General features: G+C 43.8%; 1 protein-coding gene and 1 long non-coding RNA gene across 4 annotated transcripts in view; one reads left to right on the forward strand and one right to left on the reverse strand.

Annotated features, from left to right (window-relative positions):
• Positions 1-9,427, reverse strand: part of LOC129525244 (uncharacterized) — a 23,879-nt gene extending 14,452 nt beyond the window's left edge. Inside the window, exons 1-2 of one of the 3 annotated variants that reach the window (XR_008669402.2) lie at positions 8,163-9,427; positions 1,117-1,261 (exon numbers count right to left, since the gene is read on the reverse strand). This is a non-coding gene — a long non-coding RNA (uncharacterized lncRNA). Of the gene's footprint in view, positions 1-1,116; positions 1,262-3,864; positions 6,651-8,162 lie in introns of those variants that run through there. The other 2 variants (XR_008669400.2, XR_008669398.2) reach the window with 2 other exon arrangements.
• On the forward strand, positions 9,393-16,071 carry LAMTOR5 (late endosomal/lysosomal adaptor, MAPK and MTOR activator 5). Its single transcript, XM_019015284.4, has 4 exons — positions 9,393-9,731; positions 10,938-10,999; positions 13,280-13,397; positions 15,740-16,071. Exons 1-4 carry the CDS (start codon positions 9,451-9,453, stop codon positions 15,798-15,800), a joined length of 522 nt encoding a protein of 173 aa, XP_018870829.2. The 5' UTR covers positions 9,393-9,450; the 3' UTR covers positions 15,801-16,071.
• Positions 16,072-19,165: the final 3,094 nt, after the last annotated feature.

Below are 19,165 nucleotides of genomic sequence, written 5' to 3' on the forward strand. Positions count from 1 at the left end.
CTGTCTGAATTATTATTGCTATCAGCACAGAATTTGGCAAAGTAGGGGTAAGGGATCCATAAAGAAATGGAACTGTGGATCTATAGTGAGACTCTGAGATGCTTTATGATGACCCTTATCTCTAGGAGCACAAAGTACAATGATCAACACTCCCAAATTCCATATTAGTCTAGGCTCATGCAGGAGAGAAGGTAGAATGCACCTCTCCCATTTGCCAAGGAGTGGAATGCTGCCCAGTAAAGTTGTTTGGAGACATTGTGGAAGAGGCTGTGGTGTCAATCCCTCCAGAGGGATTCTTGCTTTGCGTGAGGCAGAACTCAGGTAGGACATTCACACTCAGAGGTGTCCTACTCAGTCTAAGCTTCTAGTGACAAAGCTTCTAATCACACATGAGGAAAATGCCCCTGCTGGTCTCACACTCTGGGAGCAAGAGTTCTCCCTCATGCAAAGCAAGAATCCCTCTGGACGCTTTCATGCTGCTCACCCGCTTTTGAATGGCTTTGCTATGTGTGGGCCACTTTCAAGACAGTTACATAGAGCAGAGCATTTTCTCTCCAGCCTCCTTTACAACTAAAGCCAGGTATGTGATCCAGGCTCCATCACTGCTGGGAACGGCAGCAGTAGAGGCATCTGGCTTCAGGGGAAGCAGTGATCGCAGGATTACGTTCCTCCTGCAGAGGGGCATTTTCCTCACGTATGATTTGAAGCTTTATCACTAGAACTTAGACTGAGCTCTCTAGTCCTCCCAGTTCCACAAGCTACCCAATGTCATTTTAATTAAACTTTCTTTCCTATTCTTTAAACCAGCATCAGCTTCTGTTGCTTGCAGCTAAGAATGCTGAATGCAGTCTAATCCACATTTGCCTCAGCTGTCATTTCTTGAGATCCTAATGACAACAGCTTTCATTTGTTCAGTGCTTACAATGGTGCCTGGAACTGTGCTAGGAGCTTTATATTGCATTGTCTCATGAAATTCTCATAACGACACTGCAAGGTAAGTACTGTTTCTAGTGAATTTATCTTCCCATTTATAGTGGGGGAAAACTGAGGTATCAAGGCATCAGAGGATTTGTCCACAGGCTTACAAGAGGGTACTAAAGTGTTGTGACAGTAGACCTGTTCTTGGATTCCAAGGGAGAATGTGGGAGTCCGGAAGAAATCTTTGCACTCTGCTCTCCATGCTGGGGGGCGCAGAACTCTAAGCAGGTCATTTTGTCTCCATGACATTCTCTTCTCTGAGGTAAGAATCAGTAACACCCGTCTAATGTGGAGATGGTGAAATAAAGACAAAAATATTTTACTGTCCAAGAAGGATTTTTCCAGGACAACAGCAGAGGTAGTTGACAATGGTACATACTGTTACCCCACAAAGAGGGTCTCTGAAACCCACTGGGGAACATGGGGTGGAAATGGATGCGGAGCAAAAGAAGCTGCAAGCCTCAGTTTGACTAAAACCCTCAGTGCACAGGCCTGCATCACAAATACTTTTTAATACAGGTAATTTCTTTTCCATTCATTTGTAAGCACTTATTTCATTTACCCAATTCCAAGGCCAATAAATCTTGGCATTAAGGCTGATTTGATGTGTATGCTGACAGTCTAATTAAGGATAGGGTATTTTATCAGCTCCTCTAAATTTTCATTTCTCTGGTCTATGATTTTTTATACTGGGTTGATCTTTTTTTTATTCATAAGGGCTTCATTCCCATTTGTCATGGCTGCATTAACTGGGCATCTAATGAAGACTTGGATATGAAAGTCTGCACCTCATTTATCCTCTGTAGCAAAATTAATAAAGCAGCAGGAAAATAGTGCCCATACTGGAACTTCTTTAGCCCATCCTGAGTCATATAAAATGTATTTTTCTTGTGTTTTCCAGAATTTGGGCTCAGCTCTAAACTTTAGGAGATGGTGTCCAACTTCAACTTCCATCCACTGACAGGCCTTACATACCCTGCTTCCTGCCCCACCTATTGCTTGGAGATCGAGTAATCAAGTGAAAATGAGGTCTTTCAGGTGGGACTCTTCTGCTTGAAGAGGCTTGAACTGGAATGGCTGGGAGCTGATTTTCCCACTCATCCCCTCTACCCACATTTATTGAGCTTCTTCTATAGGTCAAGCTCAGAGATATAAAAGACTCAAGAAGGTCACAGTCAAATAAGTTATGACACCAATGTTGGCCAATGTCCAGTGAAAGAAAAATATCTTGGCCAAAGATCAAGGTTGGGAGCAAGCTGGAAAGATCATTTGCTCTATCCTTTTGCCTCGGGGAGGGTGACCCTCCCAGCCAGTGCTTGAATGAAGGGCTGCCAAAAGTCTGCGATATTTTTGACTTGTAGACTTTATGGGTATACGAACAGATATATCCACAAAGGTTTCCTAGGGCTGCCATAACAAACTGGGTGGCCTAACCAACATGAATTTATTGTCTCACAGTGCCAGAGGGTAGCAGTCCAAAATCAAGGTGTCAGTGAGGTTGCTTCCTTCTGAGGGCTGTTAGGGAAGGATCTGTTCCAGGCCTTGGCGATAGATGACTATCTGTTCTTTACGTCTCTTCACACCGTCTTCCCTCTATGTACATCTGTGTCCAAATTTCCCCTTTATATGAGGACACCAGCCATACTGGGCTAAGGCCCACCCTAACGACCTCATTTTCACCTGATTACCTCTGTAAAGGTCCTATCTCCAAATATGGTCACATTCTGAGGTACTGGGGGTTAGAACTTTGACATATGAATTTTGGGGAGACATAATTCAACCCATAACAATGAGTATCTCTGAAGCTGGTTTAACTAAAGCTCTAAGACAGCCTCTTGTAGTACAGTATAGTTGGAACACCAGAAAGAAAGTTAAGAATCAGAAGTTAAAGGTCCAAATTAGTCCCTTCCCCTCTCTGAGCCTCAGATTTCTTCTCTGTACAATAAGATATCTGGACTGGGCCTGCTAAATCCCCTCACAGTTCTCGGGTTGTGTGGTTGATGAAGTGATAGAAACTGAAGCAGTGTCGTGGGGAAGTTAATGGTCAGGCTCCACCACTCACAAGCACAGTGATCTTCAGCAAATATTTATCTTCTGAGCCTCAGGGTTTTGTGTTTTTTTGTTGTTGTTGTTGTTTTTAACTGTAAAAGGGGGATAGTGATGTTAGCTACTTCAAAAATGCTGTGAGGACCAAGAGACCCTTTGAATTGCCTGGCACGCCGTTGTCACTCCATGCATATGAACTGCTGATGATATTACTACCAATCGCTATTAGGAGTTAGGCTTTGAATCTATGCCTCAGCTCTCAGATGGTGTCCACTATTAGAAGGCAGGGCTGTGTCCCCAACTTGTTCTGCACCTGGGTCCTGTGCTGCAGCATGAATGCAGTAAGATGTTTTGCCAGCAAGACTCTAGTGATCCTTGTGACAGGCCTGTCCCCATTTCCACCTTATGCAAATTCTACCCTATTCCATTCTAGCCCAGCTCCTTCACATTCATATTAGGGTTAGGACTAGAATTTCAGGTGACTTTTTTTCTTGCTGTATTTTATCATTTTTATGCTATAGAAAAGTCTAATAAGAAGAATAAAATATACTGATTTCATTTAACATAGCTTTATAAAGCAGGTCGGTAAATCTAGCCCTGCAATTACAGCGGGATAATTTAGGAATCAGAGAGACTGAGGGGTTGAGGAGGATATATGTTATTTATTATTTAGGTGCACCAAGCCAGTCAGATTAACATCCAAAGGACTGAGCCCCGAACAAAGAGTTAAGTTACCTTTAAAGCATTTCGTGGGGCAGGGGGAGATCTGTGCGAGGGGAAGCATATTACAGAAGCGAGAAACAGTTATTCATTTGACACATGCATTACATTATTTCTTACTTTTCAAGGAAAAACATGTTTTACGGCTTGAGTTTATCTGCCTAGTGACCTTGCAGCTGCACAGCTAGAGAAACAGGGTCTTCACAATGCCTGGGAAAGGGAGAGATAAGGCTCACTAGCCACAGACAGAAAAACAGGCAGATAATTTTTAAAGGACTCCACCTCTTTCTCTTTCTCAGGGGGAATTGGTTTTTTTAAAACATACAACTGAGTTTTTGCTTACACATTTTTAAATTTCTTTCAATTCCTGTTTCACAATCCCCCTCTCCTGTAAATGCCAGACCACTTGAGGTCTGTGCCAATCATTTGGCTCTTACCTTCACTGAACTATTAGTTATTCTCTCAGATGTGTCCTCACCTAGATTATAAGCAACTTGAGGAAACAAACAGGTCTTCTTACTCAAATTTAACAAAACTTACTTGTTGACTTCCACAATGCACCAGCCCCTCTTACATAAAGTATCTCATATAATCCTCCCCGCAACCTGATGAGGCAGATAATGGTACCCCCACATCACAAATGAGCCCCCTGAGGTTCAAAGTTCCCATGGATAGTCAGTGGCCAAGCCAGGATCCCAATTTACATCTGACTTCAAGGCCACCAACCTAGCATAATGCTGTCCTCACCCATGCTCTGCCAGCTCCACAAACCCGTGGATTCCTTTCCCTCACCCCAGAACCTTCTGAATAGGGTTTTCTGTGGCCTTGGTGCCCCCTGGTGGCACATGAGGGCTCATTCCACTGAAAGCCCGTGACCCTAAGCATTTGAGAGTGATTCACAGGCCAGTGTGGCTAGCCCTGGGGTAGCAGAGCCCTCCGTACCCATAGGAAAGCTACCCTTTCTACCAGAGCTGTGCTTCTTAAACAGACCCTCAGGAGGATTCTACTTCTGATGAGTCAACAAAAGGAGTTAGGGTCCCCTGGGCCAGCAGCAGTGAGATGGCCTACAGGGTCTGTGTTTCCCTCTCTACTTATCCCCCACTTCCCATCAGGACATGTGGGCTTGGGTATTCTCTGCTGGACCCTCCTGGCATTTTAATTTTCCAAGAGCTCATTTATGAAAGAGGGAAGAAAGAAGAGGAGAAGGTGGTTAAAGTTCAGGACCTAAATTTCTTTACCTTAGAGTAAAGGTAACCATAGAGTTCCTTTCCCAAAAGACATCAAGACTCTTCAATAAATATTTATTGAATTTTTATCATGCTGTGTTGCACTAGGGATGCAGAGATGAAGACACTCTTTCTGTCAATGAAAAGTAAACATAAGGGCTGGGTGCTGTAGCTTATGCCTGTAATCCCGGCATTTTGTGAGGCCAAGGAGAGCAAATTGCAGGAGTTCGAGACCAGCCTGGCAACATGGCAAAACCCCATCTCTACAAAAAATACAAAAAATTTAGCCACACATGGTAGTGTACACCTGTAGTCCCAGCTACTCAGGAGGATGAATCACGAGCTCAGGAGGCAGAGGTTGCAGTGAGCCAAGATTGTGCCACTGCACTCCAGCCTGGGTGATAGAGTAAGACCCTGCCTCAAAAAGAAAAGAAAAAAAAAAGAATAAGAATTAAAAAGAGAAAAGAATGAACTTTTTCAAAAGTAAACATAAAAAATTACAATATAATGAAACAAATGCTCTAATACGGATGTCATGGAACTTTTCCTATCACCCCAGAAATGGTTGCCGGCACTCAAAACTAAGAACAAAGAATTGTTAAATACCCCACAAGCTAAAGAAAGTAGAAAACAAGCGTCAGATACTTTCTCCAACCATCACTCCAGCCCCTAGCACTTGCCCAATTTATATATGCTATTCCTCTCCCATTGCCTAATTGCACAGGGGCAAGACAGTAGCAGGGCAGAGAAAGCGGGGGTGGTAAGGAGTAGCCTGCTCTCTCACCTCCCATGTGGCAAGGACATGTGAGCCAGCTATCATCCTCTTCCTACTTGATTTCCCTTCAAAGGCCTTCCTTATAGCTTAAAAAGCAATCGCCAGCCTTTCGGAGAATCCTTTTTTTTTTTTGAGACAGGGTCTCATTCCGTCACCCAGGCTGGAGTGCAGTTGTGCAATCTCAGCTCACTGCAGCCTCAACCTCCCGGGCTCAAGTGATCCTCCCACCTCACACAAAGTACTTGAGACCACAGGTGGGCATCACCATGCCCAGCTAATTTTTGTGCTTTGGTAGAGACAGGGTCTCCCCACGTTGGCTAGGCTGGTCTCAAACTCCTGGGCTCAAGCCATCCGCCCACCTAGGCCTCCCAAAGTGCAGGGATTACAGGCGTAAACCACCATACCAGGCCTGAAAACTACCACGCCTGGCCTGAGAATCCTTTAATCACTGATCTAGCTTTGAGATAATTTGAGATATCCTTGGGCTACACTGGCCAATACTGTGGCCACTAGCCGCAGGTGGCTGCTGAGCACTTGAAATGCGGCTGGTCTGAATTGAAATGTGCTGCTAACTGAAAAATATACCCTGGATTTTGAAGACAGTACTGGAGAAAAAATATAAAATATCTCATTAGTATTTTATCAATCACAAGTTGAAATAATATTTTGAATATACTGTTCGAATAAATAAAATGTTATTAAAATTAGTTTCATCTGTTTTACTTTTTTTTGAGACAGAGTCTCACACTGTTGCACAGCCTGGAGTGCTGTGGCTCAATCTCGGCTCACTGCAACCTCCAGCTCCCGAGTTCAAACGATCCTCCTGCCTCAGCCTCCTGAGTAGCTGGGACTACAGGCACGCAACATCACACCCAGCTTATTTTTGTATCTTTAGTAGAGATGGGGTTTTGCCATGTTGGCCAGGCTGGTCTCAAACTCCTGACCTCAAGTGATCTGCCCACCTCGGCCTCCCAAAGTGCTAGGATTACAGGCGTGAGCCACTGCACCCTGCCCTGTTTTACTTTTTTTTTTTTTTTTTTTTTTTTTTTTTTTTTGAGACGGAGTCTCGCTCTGTCGCCCAGGCTGGAGTGCAGTGGCGCGATCTCGGCTCACTGCAAGCTCCGCCTCCCAGGCTCACACCATTCTCCTGCCTCAGCCTCCTGAGTAGCTGGGACCACAGGTGCCCACCACCACACCCGGATAATTTTTTGTATTTTTAGTGGAGACGGGGTTTCACCGTGTTAGCCAGGATGGTCTCAATCTCCTGACCTCGTGATCCACCCGCCTCGGCCTCCCAAACTGCTGGGATTACAGGCGTGAGCCACCGCGCCTGGCTGTTTTACTTTTTTTAATGTGGCCACTAGACTATATTGCCCAGGCTAGACTTGAACTCCTGGGCTCAAGGGATCCTCCTGCCTCAGCCTCCTGAGTAGCTGGGATTATAGGCACGTGCCATTTCACCAGGCAGTACTTATGTTTTCTAATGCTAAGTTTTAAACTGCTTTTTCTAAAACTTATATGGCCTGTACTGTGTTACCCCTAACTTAACATGAATAATTTCTCTAGAGCAGGAGTCCAAGACCCCTGAATTATAACATTCAAACTGGAATTTTGGCTGGGTGCAATGGCTCATGCCTATAATCCCAGCACTTTGGGAGGCTGAGGTGGGCGGATCGCTTGAGGTCAGGAGGCTGAGGTGGGCGGATCGCTTGAGGTCAGGAGTTTGAGACCAGCCTGGCCAACATGGTGAAACCCCATCTCTACTAAAAGCACAAAAATTAGCCACGTGTGGTGGTGCACGCCTGTAATCCCAGCTACTCGGGAGGCTGAGGCAGAAGAATCGCTTGAACCAGGAGGCAGAGGTTGCAGTGAGCTGAGACGGCGCCACTGCACTCCAGCCTGGGCGATAGAGCAAGACTCTGTCTCAAAAAAATAAATAAATAAACAAACTGGAATTTCAAGGAAGCTGCAGGCTTCACTATGACAGCTGCGGAATAAAAAGGGACTCTGAATGCCAGTGCAGGGTAGTGGACTCTGGTTCAATACCAAAGTCTGGTATCTTCCAATCTGGGAGCTGGGCCCCAGATTGGGAGGTAGGCTGTGAGTAAAAAGCTGGAGGTGACAGAGTCGGAAGAAACTTAGTGCAAGGAATGATCCACAGAGGGGGTGAGGCTTACCAATTTGAATGTAAATTAGCACCACTTTTTCGGGAGGCAATTTGTAAGTATGTATCAAGAGTCTTAAAAAATGATCATGTCCTTTAACCCAGTCATTCCATTTCTAGTAACTTATAAGGAAATTTTAAAACTGCACAGATATTTAGCTATGAGGATATTCAACCAGCATTGTAATAGCTAAACAAAAAACAAACAACAGCAAAAAAAAAAAAAAAAAAAAGTCCAAGTACAGTGGCTCACCTGCAATCTCAGCACTTTGGGACGCCCAGGAGGGAGGGTCACTTGAGACTGGGCTACACACTGAGACTCCATCTCTACAATTTTTTTTTTAATTAGCTAGGTGGGGTGGCGGGTCCCTGTAGTCCTAGCTTCTTGGGAGGCTGAGGTGGGAAGATCGCTTGAACCTAGAAGGCTGAGGCTGGACTAAGCCATGATAGTGCCACTGCACTCCAACCTTAATCCACAATTAAGATACAGCTATAAAATGGAATATTTTGCAACTATTACAAAGGATGTAAGTGAAAACTTGACATGGAAAGACATTTATTCTAAACTCTGTAAAGAAGGCCAGCTACAGAATTGTACCTCCAGTATGTATGTCAATTTTGCTTACCAAAAAAAAAAAAAAAAACCATGCTGGGCGTGGTGACTCAGCCTGTAATCACATTTTGGGAGGCTGGAGTGGGAGGATCTGTTGAAGAAAGGAGTTTAAGACCAGCCTGGACAACACAGCGAGACCCCCATCTCTACAAAAAACGTAAAAATTAGCCAGGCATGATGGCTCGAGGCTGTGGTCCTAGCCAGTCGAGAGGCTGAGAGGTGAGGATAGCTTGAACCCAGGACGTCGGGGTTGCAATGAGCTATAATCGTTCTACTGCACTACAGCCTGGGTAACAGAGCAAGACCCTGTCCCCCAAAAAAATTATTTTAAAAAGGCAAACGAAAAAAACATTAAAAGTATACATTTGCAAAGACAACTATCTGAAAGGATATTCTCCAAGAAGTTAAAAGTCATCTTTGGACAGTGGGGCCATAGGTGTTTTCCTATTTTTACCAGCTTTATAATTAATTTTTAAAAGTTATTTTCAAGTAGTCCTACCCAGTCTTCCTTACGAGTTAGGACTCAAATGCCACTCTCTTCCCCTAAACTGTCCTGAGTCCCCTCACCATAATAAGCACCAATGTCTTAGTTAAAATCCCGACACTGCCAACACTCAGCTAGGGGGTTGAACCTTGCTCCATCTCGTCCTTTAGTCCCTGTGTGCGTCTTTCCCCCTACAAGCCTATTGACTCCCTCCAAGAGGTCCCGTGTCTTCCCCGTACTTGCCCCACGGGCTAGATCAGACCCTGTCTGACCCCTGGGTTATTGTAAAACTTAAGATCTGTCCCCTAGGTCTCGGAGTCGGTTGAACTAGGGTCCAAAGGTTAAAAAACACTGACACAAAATGCCAGGCCACGAACTGAAGCACTGAGGCCCGGCTGCAGACCTCTCCCGAGAGGGGAATAATCCGTGCCAGCCGGTTCCGCCATGGAGCCAGGTGCGGGTCACCTCGACGGTCACCGCGCGGGCAGCCCAAGCCTTCGCCAGGCTCTGTGCGGCGGAAGCGCAGTGATGTTTTCCAGTAAAGAACGCGGACGTTGCACCGTGATCAATTTTGTCCCTTTGGAGGCGCCGTTACTGTCCACGCCCCGCTCGCGTCAAGTGACTGAGGCCTGTGGTGGAGAAGGACGTGCCGTGCCGCTGGGTTCTGAGCCTGGGTGGTCGGTGGGTGGGATGGAGGCGACCTTGGAGCAGCACTTGGAAGACACGTGAGTAGTGCGCGCCTCTTCGGCCTGTCCTGAGGTCGTGGCGGAGGAACTTGAGCGGAACGAAAGGCGCGAGCTGCGAGTACCGGCCAGGGCGTCTCGGGGACGTCGCGCGACTCCCGGGATACGGGATGAGGGGGCTAAGCCCTACCCAAGGCCGCAGGGCGGGGCGGGTGACCCGGAATTAAAATCCTGCCGGGCACCGCACATTCCCTCTTGAGCGAGTCTCCCGGGCCCAGGCCACGGGCCAAAACTGCCTATTTCGTTGTTGAAATCGTCTTTACGGTCAGGGTGGTTCTGCGGAAGTTTTAGGAAACGGGTTGACTTTTGGGAAGATTGTGCCAGTTGTGCAGAGTCGAGCCCTGCAGTGTAAACAAACACGTATCTCCTGTGTGTAACCTATCAGTTACTTGGTGCTTAAGTAGATAAAAATCATTCTTTAAATTTTTCGAACAAGCAGTATCTATGTAAAATTCAAAACTGGAAAAGTATAAAGGGTACAGAGAGACACCTGCCTCCCACCGATGTCCCTCAGCTTCCACTTACCCTCCAGGAGGTAACTTGAGTTTTTCAACAGTTGTTTTAAATCAGTTAGTACTAAAACATGCGTTTTTAACAAGAGTGAAAACATCCTAGATGTTTTTCACGCAGTGTTTGTGGCCCTCCAGAACTCAGCAGTACTTAGCACATTTTTTTCTCTCATCAGAGAGAAACTGGTTTATTTCAATTAATTAATTAGAACTTAAATTTTTTGTTTTCTTTTTTTGAGACGGAATTTCGCTCGTCTTCCAGGCTGGAGTGCAATGGCGTGATCTCGGCTCACTGCAACCTCCGCCTCCCAGGTTCAAGCGATTCTCTTGCCTCAGCCTCCCAAGTAGCTGGGATTACAGTCATGCGCCACCACGCCCGGCGAATTTTGTATTTTTAGTAGAGACGGGGTTTCTCCATGTTGGTCAGGCTGGTCTTGAACTCCCGACCTCAGGTGATCCGCCCACCACGGCCTTCCAAAGTGCTGGGATTACAGTCGTGAGCCATCGCGCCCAGCCCTAGAACTTAATTTTTTTCTTAGGGTGTGACAGTGAAAAAAGATTGAGAAACATTGATTTAAAGCACTTAATGCCTGGTACATAGAACACCTGTATGTTTGTACTTATTTAAATCCTTTTTCTCCTATTATGTACTTCAACTCTCTTGTGTTCTTGGAATTAGAATGAAGAATCCCTCCATTGTTGGAGTCCTGTGCACAGATTCACAAGGACTTAATCTGGGTTGTAAGTATCTCTCATACCAACTATTTGATGAATTGCATAGCATCTGATGTTGACTTGGAGCCTAGCGTGCTATTATTTTCTAGCTTTTATTTCCTGTTACCTTGCCAGTTCTTTCTGAGTTTGAGAGTAGAGATTATCTCCAAATAACAGTATCAGAAAATTGAAACTTTTCAGTTGGTATTTATGAAGGAAGATGTTCCTTGCAGTCCTATAACAATAAATAGTTGTCTCTACTAAAAATAATATTTGAATCATTTTAAATTGAGTCTAGAAAGGACTTCAGATAATGACAGCTGTTAACCTTTTATTGAATGTATGCCATATGCTGAGACTGCTAGGCTCTAAATACATTATCTTTAATTTTCACAACAACCCGGCAAGGTGGGTGGTGTACAATTTTGAAGCTCAACTACACTAAACAAAAAGTGAATAGGCAGTAAAATGGGATTTCAGTGTTGGACATACCTGGTCTCAACCCCTTGCTCTTTCATTTGTTAGTAGTGTGAACGTGGACCAAAAAACTACCTTTTAGGGCCTCATTTTCTTCACTGGGTTGTTATTTGATAATGGTAATAATCATAGAATTATATTTATTGAGCTGTTATGTGCCAGACACCATTGTAAGTGCTTTACATATACTCTTTTATTCCTCATAACAACCCAGTGAGGTAGAAAAAGAAATTGAGGGACCAGGTGCAGTGTCTCACACCTGTAATCCCAGCACTTTGGGAGGCCAAGGTGGGCAGATCAGTTGAGCCCAGGAGTTCAAGACCAGCCTGTGCAACACAGTGAGACCCCCCATCTCTATTTTTAAAATAAACATATATATATGTTTTTAAAATTTAAAAAAAGAGGCCGGATGCGGTGGCTCACACCTGTGATCCCAGCACTTTGGGAGGCGGAGGCGGGTGGATCACCTGAGGTCAGGAGTTCGAGACTAGCCTGGCCAACATGGTGAAGCCACATCTCTACTAAAAATGCAAAAAAAAATTAGCCAGGCATGGTAGCAGGTGCTAGTAATCCCAGCTACTTGGGAGGCTGAGGCAGGAGAATCGCTTGAATCTGGGAGGCAGAGGTTGCAGTAAGCCGAGATTGCACCATTGCACTCCAGCCTGGACGACGAGCGAGACTCTGTCTCAAAAAATAAAAAAAGAAACTGAGACACAGAGGTTAAATAACTTGCCTGAGGTCATACAGCTAGTAAGTCGTTAAGCTAGGATTTTTGTCTGGCCCTGAGGCCTCTTAATCACTTTTTTTTTTTTTTTTTTTGAGACGAAATCTTGCTCTGTCGCCCAGGCTAGAGTGCAGTGGCACGATCTTGGCTCACTGCAACCTCCGCTTCCCAGGTTCAAGCAATTCTCCTGCCTCAGCCTCCTGAGTAGCTGGGATTACAGGCGCCTGCCACCACGCCCAGATAATTTTTGTATTTTTAGTAGATACAGGGTTTCACCATGTTGGCCAGGCTGGTCTCAAACTCCTTATCTCAGGTGATCCACCCACCTCTGCCTCCCAAAGTGCGGGATTACAGGAATGAGCCACTACACCCGGCCTAATCACGATATTTTAAGGTTATATAATATGTATAAAATGCTTACATAGAACTGAGACATAATACTTAATAAATGGTAGCAATTACACATGAGGAAATAAGTTTGGAAAGGTAAATAAGTAAAGCATTCAGTTAATTAGTGACAACTAGTAAACCCAAGACTTGTTGCTCCTAATGCAGGAATGTTTAAAGCTCTGAATTTTTGCTGGAAGGGTAACTGAAAGAGGTAATCGGTGTAACTCAGTTATGTTTAACATGCAGATCAGTCATTTGGGAGAAAAAGGGTAAAATTTTGGAAGCATTTGCCAGGCTTACTAATGGAAAGACTGAAATTCAGGTATGGAAATCTAAAACTAAATGAGTTCCTTCAAGAAACCTTCAAGGCTCAAACGTCGGCATCTGATCTGGTCAAAATGTTTTGTATAGTAATAGTACATCCAAATGCTCTGCCATAGTGGCATGTCTATTACCTGATTTGGTTTCAGGTACAGTTAACTTTGTGTTGCCTTTATATACAGAAATATATTGTAAAGTACACTTAGTAATTAATTTTCGTACCTAGAATTTATAGGTACTTTTGTACCCGAGATTTAGTTACTATAATATATACAGACTAATACAAACATTAATAAAAAGACAATTCTGTTGACATTTTAAAACAGCCAGCTAGCTTATTTTAGCAGAAATACTCTATGAGCAATCAGGTGACATATATCATCTCTATTTTCCAGGCCGTGGGACCCTGTCAGATGAGCATGCTGGAGTGATATCTGTTCTAGCCCAGCAAGCAGCTAAGCTAACCTCTGACCCCACTGATATTCCTGTGGTGTGTCTAGAATCAGATAATGGGTGAGTAGATTTCAGCAGATCCTTTCCTTTTCGTTCAGAAAAATTCCTGGTAAAATTGGCAGGGGCCGGCCCTGTGTTCATCAGTGATTCCTTATTCAGACTACTTTGGGAAAAGTTCTTAATCTTTTGAATCACAGGAACAGACAAGTTGATCCCTAAAGCTAATGTGCTCTCAGGCCACAATGCTATTTAAATGAAGAATAAGAATTGGCAGAAGCTATCAGTTTACCAACAAAAAGAAAGTAATAAATAGCACAAAGGAAAACTAATCAGAGAATAAAAATTACTTTTTTTTTTTTCTTTTTGAGGCAGGGTGTTGCTCTGGCACTGGGCTGGAGTACAGTGGTGTGATCATGGGTCATTGTGACCTCAACCCCACCGGGCTCAAGCGATTCACCCAACTCAGCCTCCCGAGTTGTAGCTGAGACTACAGGTGTACACTACCACACCCAGCTAATTTTTGTATTTTTTTGTAGAGATGAGGTTTCGCCATGTTTCCCAGGCTGGTCTCGAACTCCTGGGCTCCAGTAATTTGCCCGCCTCAGCCTCCCAAAGTGCTGGGATTACAGGAATGAGTCACTGCACCCAGCCAAAAATTACTTCTAAAGTAATAAAATTACTAAAGATATTCCAAGTGATGGTCCTCAGAATAATATGTGAAAAAAAGTATATATATACAACTGCTACTATCACAGCCTTGTAAAAAGAAAAAACATACAGTCATGCATTGCTTAACAATGGGGATATGTTCTGAGAAATGTGTCAGGCAGTTTTGTTGTATGAACATCATAGAGTGTACTTAAACCTAGGTGGTACACCCTATTACACACCTAGGCTGTATTGCTCTTAGACCACAAAGATTTGTAGCCTAAATAATGTAGGCAGTTATAACAGTGGTATTTATGTATCTAAACGTAAAGAAGATACACTAAAAGTATGGTATAGAGAAATTTTTTAAAAGGTATATCTGAATAGGGCACTTACCATAATGGAGCTTACAACACTGGAAGTTGCTTTGAGTGAGTCAATAAAACTTTTTGACCTTTATAATAACACTTAAAACAGTTGTACAGCTGTACAAAAATTCTTTTTTTAAACTTTTTTTTTTTTTTTACTTTTTAGACTTTTTTGTTAAAAGCAAAGAAGAAACACACATTAGCCTAGGCCTGCACAGGGTCAGGATCATCAATATCACTGGCTTCTACCTCCACATCTTCTCCCACTGGGAGGTCATCCAGGGCAGTAACATGCATGGAGTTATCATCTCCTGTAATGATGATACCTTCTGGAATACCTCCTAAAGGACCTGTCTGAGGCTGTTTTATAGTTAACCTTGTCTTAATAAGTAGGAGTAGTATACTCTAAAATAATGATAAAAAGTAGGCCCGGCATGGTGGCTCACACTTGTAATGCCAGCACTTTGGGAGGCCAAGGCGGGCAGATTACTTGAGGTAAGGAGTGTGAGACAGCCTAACCAACATGGTGAAACCCTGTCTCTACTAAAAATACGAAAATTAGGCATGGTGGCAGGCACCTGTAATCCTAGCTACTCAGGAGGCTGAGGCAGGAGAATTGCTTGAACCCGGGAGGCAGAGGTTGCAGTGAGCTGAGATCATGCCACTGCCCTCCAGCCTGGGCAACAGAGCAAGACTCCGTCTCAAAAAAAAGAAAAAAAGTATAGTAAATACATACACCATAGCATAGTCATTTATTATTATCAAGTGTTATGTACTGTACGTAATTGTATGTGCTATACTTTTTATGACTGGCAGCACAATTTGTTTACACCAGCATTACCACAAACGTGAGTAGTGTGTTGTGCTGTGTGATGCTGGGACGGTTAAAAGGTCACTAGGCAATAGGAATTTTTCAGTTCCATTATAATCTGACAGGACCACCATCATATGTAGGGTCCATTGCTGACTGAAGCATTGTTATGCAGCACATGACTGTATCATATACATGCAAAGAAAACAAAGACCAGTAAAGCCTTTTTTTGTAGTTCCAGCTACTGAGGTGGCTGAAGCAGGATTGCTTGAGCCCAGGAGTTTGAGGCCAGCTTGGGCAACATAGCAAGACAGTGCCTAAAAAACCGAAACAAAGAACCAGGGAAATATTAACAGTGGTTGTCTGTGTGTAGTAGGATTAAGGATTCATTTCATGTTCACATGCTATATGTTTATGTATTTCCCAAATGTTTTGTTATGTTTAAATATTGCTTTTATACGTAGAAACCATTACATTATTTTATATATTGTATCCTAAACCAAACAACATCTTTAATCTTACAGTGAAGTCCCACTGATAACGTTTTACTGAATATTTTCTTCCTTGCATTTCAGGAACATTATGATCCAGAAACACGATGGCATCACAGTGGCAGTGCACAAAATGGCCTCTTGACGCCTCATATCTGTTCTTCAGCAGCCTGTCATAGGAACTGGATCCTACCTATGTTAATTACCTTATAGAACTACTAAAGTTCCAGTAGTTAGGCCATTCATTTAATGTGCATTAGGCACTTTTCTGTTTATTTAAGAGTCAATTGCTTTCTAATGCTCTATGGACCGACTATCAAGATATTAGTAAGAAAGGATCATGTTTTGAAGCAGCAGGTCCAGGTCACTTTGTATATAGAATTTTGCTATATTCAATAAATCTGTTTGGAGGAAAATAGATCTTTTCTAGATTCTTTAAACTTAACCAAATGTTCTTTTTGTTCAGTTATCAAATTGTAATTTTTTTAAAAGGTCTTTGTTCTAAATTACTTTTGTTTAAGAAGCTTCCTGAAATACCTACATTCTCACAGGTACGTCCATGGATCCCACCCCTGTGCAGTCAGAAATCTACATGTAACTTCTGACCCCTCAGTAGCCTACTGACTTAAACAGTAACACGAGTTTTCTATGTTTTACGTTTTCGTTTTTTGTTTTGTTTTGTTTTGTTTTTTTTCGGTAGACAGAGTCCTGCTCTGTCACCAGGCTGGAGTGCAGTGGTGCGATCTTGGCTCACTGCAAGCTCCGCCTCCCGGGTTCAAGCGATTCTCCTGCCTCAGCCTCCAGAGTAGCTGGGACTACAGGTGCACGACACCACACCTGGCTGATTTTTGTATTTTTAATAGAGATGGGGTTTCGCCACGTTGGCCAGGATCATCTCGATCTCCTGACCTCGTGATCCACCCACCTCAGCTTCCCAAAGTGCGATATAGGCAATGAGCCACCACACCCGGCTGTTTTATGTATTATATACTATATTCTTAGAGTAAAGTAAGCTAGAAAAAATGTTATTAAAACTATGAAGATAAAATATATTCAATATTCATTAAGTAGAAGTGGATCATTATAAAAGGTCTTTATATTTGTCATCTTCACATTGAGTAGGCTGAAAAGGAGGGTTTGTCTCACTGTCTCAGGGGTGACAGAGGTGAAAGAAAATTCATGTGTAAGTGGACCCGTGTTGTTCAAGGATCAAGTATACTATATGCCAGGAACTCATTTAATTATCCTTAACAACTCTATATAGTAGGTACTCTTACTTACCCTATCTTAGGTTTGTGTAACTAAGGCTATGAAATTACCAGAGTCATCATTTGAACTCGGGACTCCAATCAATCTGTACTTTTTTTTTTTTTTTTTTTGAGATGGAGTTTCGCTCTGTTGCCCAGGCTGGAGTGTAGTGGCACGATCTCAACTCACTGCAAGCTCCGCCTCCCGGGTTCACGCCATTCTCCTGCCTCAGCCTCCCGAGTAGCTGGGACTACAGGTGCCCGCCACCACACCCGGCTAATTTGTCTTTTAGTAGAGATGGGGTTTCACTGTGTTGGCCAGGATGGTCTCAATCTCCTGACCTCATGACCCACCCTCCTCAGCCTCCCAAAGTGCTGGGATTATGGGCGTGAGCCACCGCGCCCAGCTGAGTCTGTACTCTTTAACACCCAGACCACCAAATAGGACATGTTGGCTAGAAAATAAATTTTTACATTTGAAAAGTATAGGTCTAGCTGGGCACAGTGACTCATGCCCGTAATCCCAACACTTTGGGAGGTCAAGGCAGGAGGATGGCTTAAGCCAAGACCAGCCTGGGCAACATAGTGTGACCCCATCTCTACAAAAAATGTTTTCTTTTAATTAACCAGGCATGGTGGCATGGGCCTGTAGTCCCAGCTACTTGGGAGGCTGAGGCAGGAGAATCACTTGAGCCCAGAAGGTTGACGTTGATGATGTGCCACTGCACCCTAGCCTGGGTGACAGAGCAAGCCACTGTCTCAAAAAAAAAAAGGTTCGCTTCAACCTTTATAGTTCTCAACGGAATTGTGCACAAGCAGGCACAAAAGACTGATTTGTTGAACTTGAATGTAGTTCTGTTGCTCTAGCGATTTAACATTTGACAGTATAAAAACCTCCAGGATATTATTTATCCAAAAATATTAAGCATCTACAAATATAAGGTGCTATGTGAGAAAGCAAAGATTTTTAGTAAGACATAGCTCCAGCCCTTGAGCTTGTACTTTAATAAATGGGATATATATGTATGGTCTTCACCATACTTATTAATACCTGACATACATGTTGTTTTATGTCTGATTTCCCCAATAATGTACACACTTTGAGGGCAAAAGCTTTGTCTTTTTTTTTTTTTTTTTTTTGAGACAGTCTCGCTCTGTGACCCAGGCTGGAGTGCAGTGGCACAATCTCGGCTCACTGCAACCTCCGCCTCCCGGGTTCAAGTGATTCTTGTGCCTCAGCCTCCCGAGTAGCTGGGACTACAGGTACACGCCACCACGCCCAGCTAATTTTTGTATTTTTAGTAGAGACAGTGTTTTGCCATGTTGGGCCAGCTGGTCTCAAACTCTTGGCCTCAAACGATCCACCTGCCTCGGCTTCCCAAGTGCTAGGATTTCAGGTGTGAGCCACCGCACCCAGCCCCTTAGTCTTATTTACATATATATCTTAAGCACCTAGAACAGAGTAGGCACTGAATAATTGCTGAATAGATGAGTATATAACTAGTACAAGAGGTTTTCTTTATTTTTTTGTTTTTGAGACAGGGTCCTGCTCCATCGCCCAGGCTGGAGTGCAGGGACACAATCTTGACTCACTGCAACCTCTGCTTTCCCAGGTGCAAGAGATTCTTGTGCCTCAGCCTCCCGAGTAGCTGGGGCTACAGGCGCACACCACCATGTCTGGCTAATTTTTGTACTTTTAGTAGAGACAGGGTTTTGCCGTGTTGCCCAGGCTGGTCTTGAACTCCTGACCTCAAGCAATCCTCCCGCCTCGGCCTCCCAAGGTGCTGGGATTACAGGTGTGAGCAACCATGCCTGGCCCCACAAAAGAGTTTTGTAGTATGAACTGAGCCTCCAAAGATAGAATGAATGGATGCTTGCAGTAAAAGGAATATGGGGTTTCCAGCAAGAGGAAATGGCAGTGTGAAGAGTGGATAAACCAAAAGGAATATGTAATAGCAAATGCCTTAGTTTGGTCTGTGAGGTAGGAAGTGAAAAAGCTGAAAGGTAGGGCAGCTAACTCAAGGAAACTGAATATCTGCTTTTTAAGAAATCTAGGCTTTATCCTATTAGCAGATTGGATTTTGGAGCAGGTGAGAGTAAAGGTAGAGTTTTAAGATTAATTTGTAGTGGCCAGGCGCCGTGGCTCGCGCCTATAATCCCAGCACTTTGGGAGGCCGAGGCAGCTGGATCATCTGAGGTCAGGAGTTCAAGACCAGCCTGGTCAACCTGGTGAAACCCCATCTCCACTAAAAATATAAAAATT

The sequence above is a fragment of the Gorilla gorilla genome, chromosome 1, assembly GCF_029281585.2.
Source record: "Gorilla gorilla gorilla isolate KB3781 chromosome 1, NHGRI_mGorGor1-v2.1_pri, whole genome shotgun sequence".
Taxonomy (NCBI): Eukaryota; Metazoa; Chordata; class Mammalia; order Primates; family Hominidae; genus Gorilla; species Gorilla gorilla.

Coding starts and splice junctions, on each gene's coding strand:
- LAMTOR5 (XM_019015284.4), top strand. CDS start 9,451: ATGGAGCCAGGTGCGGGTCACCTCGACGGTCACCGCGCGGGCAGCCCA. Junction 9,732..10,937: donor GAGCAGCACTTGGAAGACAC/GTGAGTAGTGCG, acceptor TCTTGGAATTAG/AATGAAGAATCCCTCCATTG. Junction 13,398..15,739: donor TGTCTAGAATCAGATAATGG/GTGAGTAGATTT, acceptor CTTGCATTTCAG/GAACATTATGATCCAGAAAC.